General features: G+C 35.3%; 1 protein-coding gene across 2 annotated transcripts; it reads right to left on the bottom strand.

Moving 5' to 3' along the window:
* Window positions 1-916: 916 nt before the first annotated feature.
* Window positions 917-15005, bottom strand: LOC112057940 (polycomb protein Scm). 2 transcript variants are annotated; one of them, XM_024098558.2, is made up of 6 exons: window positions 14893-15005; window positions 13756-14824; window positions 12421-12715; window positions 11510-11734; window positions 10183-10422; window positions 917-8710 (listed from the first exon to the last, which is right to left on the bottom strand). In XM_024098558.2, exons 2-6 carry the CDS (start codon window positions 14805-14807, stop codon window positions 8576-8578), a joined length of 1947 nt encoding a protein of 648 aa, XP_023954326.1. In that variant the 5' UTR covers window positions 14808-14824; window positions 14893-15005; the 3' UTR covers window positions 917-8575. The 2 variants fall into 2 exon arrangements, with proteins under 2 accessions (XP_023954326.1, XP_023954325.1); XM_024098557.2 differs by having other exon boundaries at window positions 13756-15003.
* Between the last annotated feature and the right edge of the window lie 617 nt (window positions 15006-15622).

Genomic DNA, 15622 nt, shown 5'->3' with positions numbered 1-15622 from the left:
AACACAACACAATACAGCTGACATTGTAGACAAAAATAATGACAACTTTTAAGTAGAAGTTTAACATTTCTTAAGTTGTTTTTTTTTTAATATTTTATTTTGTGTATTGTAGACCGAAAGCCTGCGTTCCCGTGAGTACACTCACAAATAACGTGACTTTCCAGTGGTGAAAGAATTTCCAAAAATCAGTTCAGTAGATCCAGAGATTACCCCCTACAATACCACAAATAACTCTATAAAATATTACTCGTAGTAATAATATATTAATCCATATTCGGCTCACTGCTGAGCACTGATCTTCTTTCCTTTTAGAATGAGGGGGGTTAGGTTAATAGTCTACCACGCTGGCCTAATGTGGATTTGCAGACTTCACACACATAGAAAATTAAGAAAATTCAGAGGTATGCAGGTTTCCTCACGATGTTTTCCTTCACCGTTTGAGACACGTGATATTTAATTTCTTGAAATGCACACAACTGAAAAGTTGGAGGTGCATGCTCCGGACCGGATTCGAACCTACGCCTGGAATCGGAGGCAGAGGTCGTATCCACTGGGCTATCACGGCTATTTAAGGCTTAGTATTATTAAATTGAGTGACAAAACTTACGGTTAGACTATCTGCCACATACCAGGTGGTGAAACCGACCCCTAATAATAATTCCTACACTATAGGTTGGCAACTTCATTCGTAACCCTCCCGATGTTGCGCGCGGGGCGCGTAGCGATGAATGAAAAACCCACGTCTGACGCACGTCACTTCACACGCACGATTTCACACCCGCGCATTCTTTCCGCCCGTCGCCCGCATATCATGGAAATGTTATCAACGAACTTGCCAGACTATGACATTCACTGCCAGCAATTTCATAGTGATGCGAAGGAAAGCAAAGGAGGATGTTTAAATAAAAGAAACTCGTCTATTATATTCGAACTTTATTCATCATTTATACACATCTGTTTCCATTTACCAGCTATGTATGTACACAAAATTATAAAATTCTACCGTAATAAAATAAAAGCTTTGTAATGTGATTTTCTTCACCCACTTTCACAATTACACTATTGTTATAGATTTGTTACGGTTGACACACGTGAATGGCTAAATACTCAATGCGCATTCCTTTCAATAGTCAACGCGTTATCAACTGAGTCATGAGGCTGTATTTTGTTTAATTTTTTTGGTAGTGGTGGGTGTCGTAATCCTCTCTCCTATAAAGAAGGCCTGGAGGGCTATTCTGTAAGGATGTTTTGTATAACTCGCAAGTGCGAGTTTTGAATGCACATCCACCTTTCTTTTTCTATAGTATCGTGTTAGACAGAGATATATAGAGGTGAATTCGAAACTCGCACTTACGAGTTATACAAAACATTACAGAATAGGCCTCCTGGAATTGGAAGTTTGAAGTAGGCCATTAAAATTGTCTACCCGACAGCTCAATGGATAACGCACTTAATATACTTTTGTGGTGCTGATGATCAGGCCCTGGCCAGATATATCTCACGAGATTCAGCCAAGCGAATTTGTTAAATCAACTTGCTATTTGTATTATAGTATAGATTGGCGTTGAAATTAATGTAAAATAATTTTTTTTTCGACTAAGTATCAATTTTAAAGTTTTACAATTTTTTTTACCAGTGTTTTTAATAATTCACTGTAACATGAAAAATTATTTACCGGTTTCTGAAGTAGTCTATGGTAAAATTTTCCAAATTCAAACGTTAGGCGGTTACCATAGCATAGCCACCCTTATGGTAGGCGTCCACAGATCCGCATCGTACATATCGAACATCGCGTCGCATCAAAAATCAGTTTGATGCGACGCGTCGGATACGTATGATGCGGATATGTGGACGCCTATACGTTTAAGACGCATAATACATTTAGTAAACGAAAAGGTGTTATACTTTATACCCAAATCGCATAATAACTGTGTATATGCAATTATTATTATTAATTATTAAAATATTCACGCGTATTAACCGTAAAATGATAATAATATGTACAATATACAGACCCATACGCTTGAAATAACGTTTAGGTACTCTAAAACTTTGAATACGAACATTTAAATAGGTACCACATATTTATTGCTTCATACATTTCACGATATTTTTGTTTTTCAATAGGAGATATAAATTATTAAAGTGTTTTTCAGATAGCGTGGGCACGGTGACAGTTGCCTTATGACGTTCATAATACGTAGGTACTATTATCGTGAATCGCGGCAAACTTTCAAGAGTGAAACGAACTGTATGTACCCATGCTATCTGAAAAACAATATATAATTATTAATAATAATTAAAATAACAAAACAAACACAAAATATACCAAGTCCACAACTTCAACCCAATAAGCAATTGAAAACAAAATGAACCAATGACATTATTAATTATTTTCTACATAAAATCGCAAATGTAATGAGCTAAAGATGCAGCTATACTAAAAGCAGACCATTCTTTAATCAGGCAATACGTTCTTAATAGAATTTAGCAGCCATTCGGCATAAGGCTTTACGTAATAAGGCCTACTGTTAGTACAAATGCAACATAATTAAAAGCTAATAAACGGAACTGTTTGAATTATATAATTAAATTATACTCCAAATCGTAATATTATTTATATTTACAGCAACAATATTATAAAATGGGCAACACGCCGAAGTTAAATATGTTCTACATCTTAGTAGTTATGTCATGTATAAACTTAAAGTATCACTTAGCTCATTTATTATATATATATAATGCAACATAATTTTATTATATTTTCATCATTTTACATCCTAATAACAGATAACAGTGAAATATCACATGATAAATTGTTTAAACATTATAATTATTAACCCTTCAAATGGCAAAATACAATAAACATAGACAAAGGAACATCACTAAAGTCGCGTTTTGACTCTGACTAAAAAAAAAAGAAAATACAGAATTCTCGATAAAAAAAAATATGGACCACATTAATATTTTTTATTAAACTAGGGCAAGCATCAAGTATCTATATATATATCAGTATATAGTATAGATATATCCTACGCTCTTTGTACATGACAAACACTAGTCAGGCTACGGCCAAACCGCGGCGTTCTGCTGGCCTATCCACTAATTTGATATTTATTAACGACCAATACTAACCAGAGTGAATCTTTACGAGCAACGTACTGAAGCCAGTTAAACCCATTATAACCCTTCTTGCAGTCGGGTAAAAAAACAAACGTCACGCGTCTCCTTGACAACGGCATATACAAACTTTTTTTCATAATTTGTATTTCAAAAATTTGACACTAACGACAATTACGTAAATTAATATAATAATCAATCTCCGTTTGGTTTTTGTGAACAGTTTTGAAAATATTTTTCTTGAATAATAATGAAAATTACTGATGTGACGGTTCGTGTCGTACTGACTCGAGAATGTATAGTAATTTGAATTTCGTATTTGGAGCGGCTACGATGTCGTCCGTCCGTCGTGTTCCGTACTGTATATTATTATTATTATTGATTTATGATTAATCTGTGACGACCTATTAAAATAAACATCAAATCAACTGAGAAAAGTCATCTCTCTACTGTATGATATCCACGAAGGGTTGTCAGTAGGCACCGGATGACATTTGTTACATAAAATCTCAATTTCGGATGTCAACTGCCATATGTCAAAGTTAGTGAATTAGCCTGCAGATCGAGTCGTGGCGATCAGTAAGCCTAACATGCGACCGGCGACATATCTCGTGAAGAGATATAGATAAAATATCAAAAAATGGTAGTAGTCCTAGTCCTATCTCTACCGTTCCAAAGCAATGAAAGAGATACCGATATTTCCTGGTTGCGCTGCTATTGGTTGACATTTGTCTATTTCTCTTCATGAGATACGTCATTTGGTCGCATGTTTGGCCTTCTGATTGCCAAAGAGGACCCGAGGGGAGCCGTGGATTTGGCCGTAGCTTTAAGAGTGTTGTATAAAGTGTGTAGGAAAACTGCATGTTTTTTGACGTGACAATGTCTTATAATTCGATGGAGCCCGCTGCACACTCAAAAAAAGATGACGTCATGCGTCGTTCCCTGGCGCTAGGGTTGCCAACTTTTTTTACAAGATATAAATTATATTCTGGTCTATGAAAATTAAACAGTATTTTAGAAAAACGAACATTTTTTTTTGAAAAATGCAACCATTCCATCAGTATTTTCTTATGACGTTGACATGTTCAACTATCGTCAGTAAACCGACTTTACAGACAACCGATATTTTTTTTGAGAAACTCTCCTAGTGCAACTTAGCACTTAATCAGTGTTGTGTTATGCCCCTTTGTTTTTTTTTTATGAATGTTTGTCGAAATCTGCGAGTCTACAAAATGATTCTAGAGGTAAAGTAATCAGAGCTTCTTGCTCAACTTAAAAGCAATAAAAAAATAATATAACTGATGTGTCTGTTATTAATTTTTAACTATATACCAGTACGCCTAGCATGCGACCAACGACAAATCTCGTGAAGAAAAATAGGGAAAATGTCAATCAATAGCGGCGTAGTCCCAATCCCATCTCTTTTATCCAAACGCAACAAAAAAGATAGTCTTAGTCCTATCTCTATCGTCTCAACGCAATGAAAGAGATACCGATATTTGCGGTTGTGCGGCTATTTATTTATTTTTTAAATATTTGCCATATTTTTTTATAATATGACCAATATTCCCATTCCCCTCCAACTAGTCGAGAACTGACTGTGAGAAGAGACTGTGCTTGGAGTGGGTACGACAATAGACCAACGGGGCGGGCATCGAACCATCACCCCTCGGTGATGAGTCCAACCGCAAGTCCAACGGTAAGACCGTTGAGCTATGGAGGCTTCAAATTTATTGGTTGCCATTTGTCTATTTCTCTTCACGAGAGATACCGTTTGGTCGCATGTTAGGCATACTGAAGTGATTTAATGCGACCAACGATATTATATCGAAATATATATTTTATATAGAAATATAAATTACAACCGATGTCGGCGCAACCGGTAATACCGCTTTTTACCGTCTTTTTTATTGCGTTGATACGAAAGAGATGGAACTGGGACAACACGGACATTTTGTCTATTTCTCTTCCCTTGGTCGCATGTTTGCACTACTGCCCCTGTAGCTAAGCGGCACGTGGATTCTCTTTCTACGATCGCAAACGCTTCGAAAACTAGAAAAATGTATGGAAATGACAGATCTTGATCACGCGACCTGTCGATAGCAAATATCATTCCCATACATTTTTCTAGTTTTCGAAGCGTTTGCGATCGTAGAAAGAGAATAGACATGCCTTTCGGCTATAGGGGCTGGTCTATTATAAATATACTATTGGAGTTTAAATCGTGAGGTTAGGTTAGAGCATAGACTCTAACGGGATCGGTATTTAAGTACACCTAATTATTATTGGAAGGCACTAGACCCTAATCTACAATAGAATTTCTGTACACAGTATAAAAATTTAATATGATTGATACTAATGTCAGCCACAGACGATAACAACAACGGAAATCAAAATCATTAATTAATTACCGTTTTATTCATAGTGGAATCAATATAAAACAAAATCAAAAATTTCAAATGTTCGTTCATTAATTATATCACACAGCCTCAGATTACAATAGTGAAGACATTGTTTATAGATTATTAAATTTCATTTCGAAATAATTGATAAATATTGAATTAGGATATAATAATGATAAGAAGATATTTTAAATTAGGAGTATATTCATAATAGCGGTATTTATTTTAATTTTACTAGTCAAGCGGTCGTCCGCGAATATGATACACGAGATTTCATTTTTTTGTTCTTCAATCTGGAGGAAACCATATATTTTTGGATGTTTTTCTAAACGTATCCAATTTATTTACAAAAAAAAACAAACAAGCAATAAACTACAAAAACATCTCATTTTATATGTATATTAATTATTAAATAATATAGTACTATTTCGCTACATTTCATCTATAGCGAAATATATGCTGAATGATAAATGTAAATCGGTAAACAATTTCATCACATAGTGAAATCTGAGACCAACAGTTGCTTATCCCTGTACACGCAATTAATCGTCACAAAGATCAACTTTTGTGACCCTAGTCTAGTCCCTACCTACTTGTGTGACACAATTAATATGTTCTAAGATCCGGCATTAGAAATATATACCCCCATCTGTTATTTATTAGTGCTATGAAATAAATGATAGATAATGTTCACAGAGACAGAAATAGGTTGCCTAGTTAACAATATCTAGGTAACCATGAACTAGATTACTAGATCAAAGGCAATCTAATACAGTTAAATTAAGCTTAAAATAAGTTTTCATCAGACTAAATAACTGATGAGGGTATATAATTAACATTACTTAACTGTTTATATCTGGCAGCCCCAAAGTTGCAGTGTGAAACCTTTACTTTTTCAATTCTTTTGGGTATATTCTATTAACTAGTTTACTATTATTATTTTATAACTAACCAATCAGATAAGGAGATTGAATAAATTTAAAAAAAAATAATAAACTTTCGGCTGTAATTTAACTAGGCAACCCATCCCATGCGCAATGTGTCAATGTGAATATTTCTTATCCTAATTAAAAAACAGATGAGGGTATATATTTCTTATGCTGGATCTCGTACTATAATAGCATGTAGGCAAATAAAATTAAAACATACCACTCCTCCTTTGTTTTGATTATTTAATTTGAAGGATAAGGCAGCTGAATCGAGTCACATTATACCTACACAAACCAATGCTCTTGACACGCAGGGCCATCAACTATACTCAGAGGCACAATTATCCGCCCACTTTAATATGAAGCGAGTATATTAAAGTGGGCAGATAATTGTGCCTGAGTATATTTTGACACTGTTGGTTGTTTATGGGCTGCAACGCAATGTAATTATATTATATTCAATTATTTAAAATACCTATTTTAAATTATTTAAATAAACAGTTCGGTGATGTTAAAAATTGCAACATAAACCACAATAAAATCAGTAATCATTAAAATTGCATGGATTGGAAAACAAACAATTTTTTTTTAATTATAATTGATGTGCATGTGTTTTAATCGATGTGCAACATAATCTATACTAATATAATAAAGCTGAAGTTTGTTTGTTTGTTTGATTGATTGAACGCGCTAATCTCAAGAACTACTGGTCCGATTTGAAAAATTCTTTCTGTGTTAGATAGCCCATTTATCGAGGAAGGCTATAGGCTATATATTATCCCCATATTCCTACGGGAACGGGAACCACGCGGGTAAAACCACGCGGCGTCAGCTAGTGCACAATAAAATCAGTAATCTTTAAAGTTTTGTGGATTCGAAAACAAACAATTTTTTTTTAAATTATAATTGATGTGCTTGTGTTTTAATCAATGTGCAACATAATACACAATAAAATCAGTAATCATTAAAATTTTGTGGATTAGAAAACAAACAATTTTTTTTCATTTTAATTGATGTGCATGTGTTTTAATCGATGTGCACAATAAAATCAGTAATTATTAAAATTTTGTGGATTGGAAAACAAACTATTTTTTTTTTCATTTTAATTGATGTGCATGTGTTTTAATTGATGTGCAACATAATGCACAATAAAAACAGTAATCATTAAAATTTTGTGGATTAGAAAACAAACAATTTTTTTTCATTTTAATTGATGTGCATGTGTTTTAATTGATGTGCAACATAATGCACAATAAAATCAGTAATCATTAAAATTTTGTGGATTAGAAAACAAACAATTTTTTTCATTTTAATTGATGTGCATGTGTTTTAATTGATGTGCAACATAATGCACAATAAAATCAGTAATCATTAAAATTTTGTGTATTTGAAAACAAACTAATTTTTTTTCATTGTAATTGATGTGCAAAAAGCACTAATGTAAGTAAAATAACTTTCAAATAACATTAATGTAAGTACAATAATAAATCTTCAAAAACATATTTTATAACTATGAAACTTAGTTTTACCCAATTACAGATCTCTGTCAATGGACGTCGTTTCATAGGTGAATCTAATGAAATTCGAATCAGGGCCTTATTAAACATATTAATTAATAATTCCGCGTTGGAGATTGGATCTAATTGATTTTCAATTATTCATACGACTAGCCAATTCTTGAAAAATATATACATTACACATAACATAAAATACAATGAAGCAAAATGTATAACAAACTAAAATAATACATAATATTATGTATATGCTGCTCAATGAGTACAAACTACATTAAATGCATGTTCGCTCAATGAAAATACTTATTTACATGACTACTAATAAATTTATCTTACACAAGAAACTGTAGAATTTTACACTCGATAACTTTAAACTGTATTTATTTTGAAATTATGATGATTTTGGTTTGTGTCAAATATCTAATTTTGTACCAAAATTTTGTTGTGACCAATTTCACTTTATCAGAGATTCAATTTTATGTAATCATGAACTTTTCATAGATGAAGATAAATTATTTTGAAATGCTCTAGAAATACTCGAAGCGAATGCTAAACACTAGAAAAATAGAAACTCATAGTTTCAAACCTTCAAAGTGTGCGCTACTAGGACTTAGGTGCTATAGTGTCGGCGATTCTTTATCTTTGATACCAAGTTGCAAATCTTCAATGCGGGGCCAAGCTTCAAGCCCATGTATTTCATCATCATGTCTGAATTCAGCAATAACAATGCCTTCCCATCTATTTCCTGCAAAAGAAATATAAATTTACGTATTGATTTATTAATGATGACAAATGAGATGACCTTAGCATTCCATGGATTCACTAGGCAGTCGGTCGACCATGTGACACAACAGAAAGTCCGAGATCAGCTAGGACCTTGTGATTAAGGGTTGAGGCAATGATAATTTTATACTATAGATTGATTAAGTCCCTACAAAATCACAGCAAAAAGTGATCGGAATAATAGGCAACAAAACTGAGTGCACACACAACTCGACATCGTAAACGATATTTAGGTATTATTTGTTTAAATAACGTTCGTTGTTGACCACAACTAACATTGAGTTGACTATAAATTTCCTCTTTTGAGCGTCTCATTTTTTAATGCGCTAGTAAGTAACACATCTAACAGTATTTAATATCATTGGGCTAAGAAGTTTTAACTTTCATTCTACTATGAACTTCCTGATAATTTATTCCGTCTTAGTAGATAATCAAGTAAAAAAATAAAGTAGTTTAGAATCCCATGATGTCAAAAGTTGTTTCCTGTGTCAAGGTTTTTTAGTTCTTTAAGATATCATGTATTAGTCTTGTCCTGCAACCGTGTTTAAGGACCTTTATGATGTCCTGATCTGTCTGTTGTAATATATTTGTCACATTTGGAATTACACGCGTGTGACACGTAGGCGTATTAAACGGGATGAAGAATCGTATTAAGTGTTAGGAATTGTATGAAAACATGTCTCAAATTGGGGACTGGTAAAATGACGTATTATGCGAGAAATCGTTTTAAGCGTGATCGTCATAAGCGAGTTCTATAGTATTATCAATAGCTTCTGATTAACTTAAATAATTTATTTTATTTGCAGATTTGAAAGTTATTTTTTTTTCTCTTTCTTCTGAGCTGTTTCCACACTTGGTCATGTGATTTGATTGGACGATTATATTACAAGGATTACACTGAACCCGACCGTACGGCGAGCGCCTTATTTCACCAGTCACTTTAGCCCGGACTCTCCCCTCTCTAATCCCTATTTTTTTACGGAACCAACTCCCGCCACTTAATGTCGGCGCGAGCCAACACGAGACAGTCGAGTGGCTTCGTCCTTCTCAGTTCCAACCAATCCACCACACATGGGCGACACGCGCGCCATGTTCACGCTGCTTCGTGTTATATATAGACTCAGACTAAATACATAAGGACCAGTATCGCACCCAAATTCACAAACAAATAAGGAAAACGAGCTTAGATTTCATACATATCTTATGCTAAATTAGCAGTTTTTGTTCGTTTTTTACACCATTTAACTACACAAAAAGGTATTTTTACGGAGGTTTTTAACCGACGGACACGATTGTAGACTATGAAACATCGATTCTATAGAGACAGTGTTTATATTCGCATAAGATCGTTGATTATATGAACAGAAAAATAATGTCTTGCGAGGCAGGTCTTTATCTAATTAGTCTGAGTATATAGATGATGATGCAACTTACATGTTTCCTGAAGAGATCCGCGTGAGCCGCCAGCGCCTGGTCGGCGGCGGCGATGAACCCGATGACGTCCTCCACCGACCAGTCGGCGGGCGCGGCGGCGGGCGAGGGCGGCGGCGGCGCGCCCGTGGTGGACGACGCGGGTTCCGGCCGCTCGGGCGACACGCGCGCCATCTTCACGCCGGACGCTTCTCCCCCGGCCGCATTCCCGCCACCGTTGACGCTGCTTCGTGTTGGAGATTCCTGAAATACATTCATCTATATGTACATACGGTGAGGTTTCCTTCGTCTTAACCCAAATCCCACAATGTGCTAAATGTATATATGGAGTTGCGATTGTAACCAACTTTCAAAAATCAATTATTTAAAAACATTCTGTATTTTCAAACAAACCTATTCGCCGCGATACCGCTATGCGGCTCGTCAGTCCCTTCGAGGTTATTCACTAAACTAGGTCAAAGTTCAATAACTTAATACTTACGATACAGAATTAAATAGGATGTTTAAATTTTTTCATAAATTTAAAACTTATTTTTTGGTAGGGTGTAAATTTACTTAAAGTTTTCTTTAATATTGTTAAGGCGTTTCTTGTATTGGACTAATAACTGTCAGGCGGCTTACAGTCGGTGAAACTAGCACAGTGTTAGCACAGCATATTATAAAAACGAAAGGTCATCACAAAATCTCAAAAACCACTTGACATACAAAGATGAAACTTGGGATAGATAGGTAGTAGTATAGTCAGTAGACATCCGTTAAGAATGGTTTGTGCAACAGAGCCTGATTAAAAAGGTTTAAGAGTGGATAAGGTCACGCGAGACAGCTCCTTTCATTTATCATCATTATCAATATCCATCATACATACATCATCATTGGTATTACACCTCCATGATTCTGAGAGCATGTTAAGCCATCAGCCATGGTCACTGTCATAAACATCTGGTTGTTTATAAGTTTAACATTGTCACTCTGAGCCCACAAACTGTATTGCAGCAGTGTGGTGGGTCTACCCTCCATACCCCCTTAATTATAAAAATATTTATTCTAAGAAGATAACCCACATGAAAAACTGGGAGGGTTCAAATATGCTCACTATCTAACATGAAATCCACATGAAGAAATTTGCAAGGATTCAAAATATGCTCACTATCCAAGAAGAAATAATACCACATGAAAAAATTACAAGGGTTCTTAATACACTAACCATTTAAGAAAAACAGCTATGTAAGAATTACAAGGGTTCAAAATACGCTCACTTCTTCTACCAACATGACATGGAGTGAGTTTCTACCGACATGAAACTTAGAAACACCATACTTTAAAGACTTACACTTTTAGGCCTTTTAACTGCAAAGCCTGATGTAACATTGTTGGAAGTAGACTCCCCACAGAGAGTGCACGGCCGACCAGCAGCCTCCCCTGTGTCAATCTCTATCATCCCAACGCAGCAACCAACACCAGTGCAAACTAATTTTAACCAATCCTTCAATTCCTCAGTAGTTAATTCTAGTGGTAGTTTTACAGTTAAATTCTTTGTAGCTGGTAAGACCTGAAACTAAAAACAGCTTTCTTAAGTCTACATAGCTCATTAATATTGTTTGTTCTCTATTTTCTCATGTTTTCTTAACCACAGTAATAGTGGCCCACAACATCCTGAAAGATTAGGTATAGACATAATATACCTGAGATAAATAGATAATACAAAATATTACAAAAAGAAAACATAGTTGCACCTTTTATTCCCAACTGTAATAGTAGGTATGGTTGACAAGATCAGAGAAAGATCAAGCCCTGAAACTCTTAGGTTTCTTCTTGAGGCCTGGGCACTGTGGTGATAATAGTTACCAGGTTGTTACAAAGCTTTTCTTAAAATAATATTTTTGAAGCGATAACTTATTTTCTTCAATTTTGGCTGTTTTGTAACTTAATGCATTATGGCGCCTATCTGGTTACCCTGTCTCTCACACATACAGCAGCAGGTTCAAATTATAAAAGTATATATAAGACCACAAATACTTGAACAAATTCCCAAACAAAGAACAAAACTTTATGCAAAATACAAAACTAATGTGCTATTAGAAAATTGTGGAGTTAATTATTTGATTTCTGAACATGCCTTTATCTATGTTTGCAGAATCTTTAATAAAAGACAGGCAAAGTTTTGTCTTTTGTTTAATTGATATAATGGTCTCATGTTTGAAATACAATTTTGCTTATAATAAAATAAAATAATAAACAAACCTGGAGACATGTATTTGTTGTGTAGCTACTCGAGGCACTCAGTATTGCTCTGGACAATTTCTGTGGGTCCAGGTCGCTGTCAAACAACTCCATCACAAGACTTTTGAGCACACCAGAAGTTCCAACTCCTGTCACAGATGGGGGTAGTTCTGGACTGCCCCCTGAACAGCTGCCACGGATATGGAGCACAATATTTGCTGCCGGAGTCACTGCACTAGTTCCGTTAGTGTTCCCAGTACCAGTGGATCCACCTTCTGGTAATGCAGGATTTGGAATACCACTTGGCCTTTTGAACCTGAAGTTAATGAGATAAGTTATTAATAATCGTAAAATAGACATTATATGTTATTTGTTTACATTGCAGTAAATATATTGTAGGAAATATTAGTCTGAGATAGATAATATGTTGAAAACATTTACATTGCAGATATCACACCACATATCTTCACATACATAATACATATTTACATTAATTATGAAATAAACATTGTGATTAGGTAGTCCTAAAAAATCAAGCAAACATAATCCTTCCTCTTTTTTATAAATTATATGGAATTATAAAAAAACAATGTAAAAAGGGCATCCCTACATAGACATAACCCACACCAAACATTTGCTTCAATGTTTCATAATTGAGGTGCTAAAGCAGGGGTCACCTAAAGGTGGACTGCAGTCCTCATACAGACCGCCGACTCATAGTGTGCAGACCGAAAAAATATATAAACTGACGAACAACTCCAGAATTTAATGTCAATAGCTTACACCAATTTCACTTCAAACTTCAGACAGATATTCAGCAACAAAAAATGTCACTTTTCTAATTGATTTGATTATTTGGTTACCCAAGGCAAGAGTAAATAGGCACTTACTAGGCATGTGTGACCTATATTACTGAGGTCTAACTATTGCTTTCCATCAGGAAAGCATGACCATAAAACTTGAAAAAAAATCAAGACCAGTTTCTGCTCTTATCTCTGTTTGGTGAAAACATTAATCCACTACTCAGTGCAAAAGGAAGATTATGACATAACATTATGTAAATTGGTGGACTACTGGCCTAACCCCTCTCATTCTGAGAGGAGACTTGTGCTAAAAGTAAACCGAAAGGGGGTGGATGATGATTATGTAAATTAAGCACAAACATATTATATACAGCTCCTTAAATTAATAACAGTGCATGAATTGTAGTTTTTTAAAAAGGTTAAAATAAATAATGACTGCCTAAGCAATAGAGTTTGACAGATTCTGTTTTTTAATGGGGCTGAAGTTATTGTTTAAAATAGTTATAATTTGTAGATCAGATAAATCAGATTATAAAACAGAATAATTACTGACCGAGATGGAGCTGTAGCACTTTTCTGTCCTGGAGGCTGCAAAGGATGTCCTGCCCTTGCACACCAGCCTACAGGAAATATGTCCCTCGAATCATATTTACACCAGTAGTCAAAAGCTCCTCGCCACCCATCAAATGTCACATGGATCTGGTCATTCTTCACAGCACCTACAGTGGCACAGCAAATGAGCTGTGGGTTCTTTTTATCAACAGCCTCTAGTTTCTGCCCGACAACAAACAGATTAGATTTTGGAGTAGGCGGCTCTGGTTGAAATACTTTTGTCGGAGCCATTTCAGCCCCATTCAGTGTTTTCAGCAGAAACATTGGCCAGCTACTGGCGTTCATACGGAACCCAAGCGGAGGTTGCAACATTCCATCATTCTTTTCACAGTAGCCAATAGTATGTATATCTCCCGCATCAACAAGTCTCCAGAAATCATTTTTATTGTCACTACCATCGAGCCTCAACCTTAATCTAGGCCCTAACACACCAACAACCGTAGCTATGCAAGTCGACGTTAGATTTCTGGGGTCCAAAGCTTCCAATTTCATATTCACTTTGAAATCATTCACAGGTGGTGTTGGCGCCTGTTTGAAACACTCTTGCGGTGCAGCGACACTGCTAGTCTCTTTCATGTAGTCACTCCAGTCAAAAGACTGGTAAATTTCATAAAAAGATCCAGTGGAATTGTTGTTGGGATGATTCTCTGAACCGTTGGCTCCATTGCCAGATTGGGGAGAAGTCGTTCGTTTTTCATTCTTTTTCTGGTACTTATTCAAGCAATACGTCGAACAAAAGTTTTTGCTGCTGGGAGGAGCGTTGCCGCGAATAACATTGTCGCAATGTAGGCAGGCGCCTTTGCTGTATGCCTGTCGAAATTCCGACAAACATGTTTCAGAACAAAATTCTTTTTTTCCATTTTCCGTTGGTAGAACATACTTTAGTGGAGTTTTACTTTCGGCGCACCATGTGCAAGTCCGTTTAGGAGGTCTTCCAGGTCCACGTATTTTGCCGGGAGCATGCCCCGACGAGCCGACAGTATTGTTTGACATTGTTTGTTGCGTAGCTCCTAAAACATTATCTTGTACAGTCCATTTACACACTTATTTCAATCATTACATCTTATTTAAAACTCACTGCTAATTAGTATTGTAAATTATGTACAATATCTTTCAATTAGTTTTTGCACAAATATAAACAACGTCAGAAAGTATTTATGACGCCATTCCATCAGCCATATTGGATTTAACTTTTTTTATAGAAAATTATTGAATTTGTGTTGCCATGTCATATTAAAACCCAGGCCACGTATATTTTTGAAATATTTTTAATTTCTTCCAAATATTGTATGATTTGCTAATGTTTAAAAAAAAAATTAATTGGTATTTATTCTTTATTTTGTTTTGATCTAAACTAAAGACATTCTTTTCTTATATAGAGGTAATCTACTTGTGGATTACCGATACGATTTATACGAAGCCGATATTAGAAACTAGAAAGCCTCGTTATTTGTTATTGTCCTAAGCTATATACATAAATATATATCCGTATTCTCACTGAAGCGGGAACAACGCAGGTGAAACTATGGGGCGTAAGCTAGTCATAGATATAAGCTACGTTCCACTAAGCGATCAGAACGTCCAAAATACTCCTGCAGCCGTTCTCCATGACGACCGTGGTCATTTTGGTCGGTGCTCAGACCAAAATGACAGACTTATATCGCACTTAAATTTCACCAACAAAATTGTCGGTTTCAATGTTATACAATATAATCAGACTGTTTGTATGTTTCATGCACAAGAAAAATCTATTCTGTAGGAAATCAAATCGACCAATTTCGGCTAAACCGGAAGTGTTGCTCTTTCTT

Source organism: Bicyclus anynana, chromosome 13, assembly GCF_947172395.1.
Source record: "Bicyclus anynana chromosome 13, ilBicAnyn1.1, whole genome shotgun sequence".
In the NCBI taxonomy this organism is placed as follows: Eukaryota; Metazoa; Arthropoda; class Insecta; order Lepidoptera; family Nymphalidae; genus Bicyclus; species Bicyclus anynana.
This window is presented reverse-complemented; position numbering and strand designations above follow the sequence as displayed.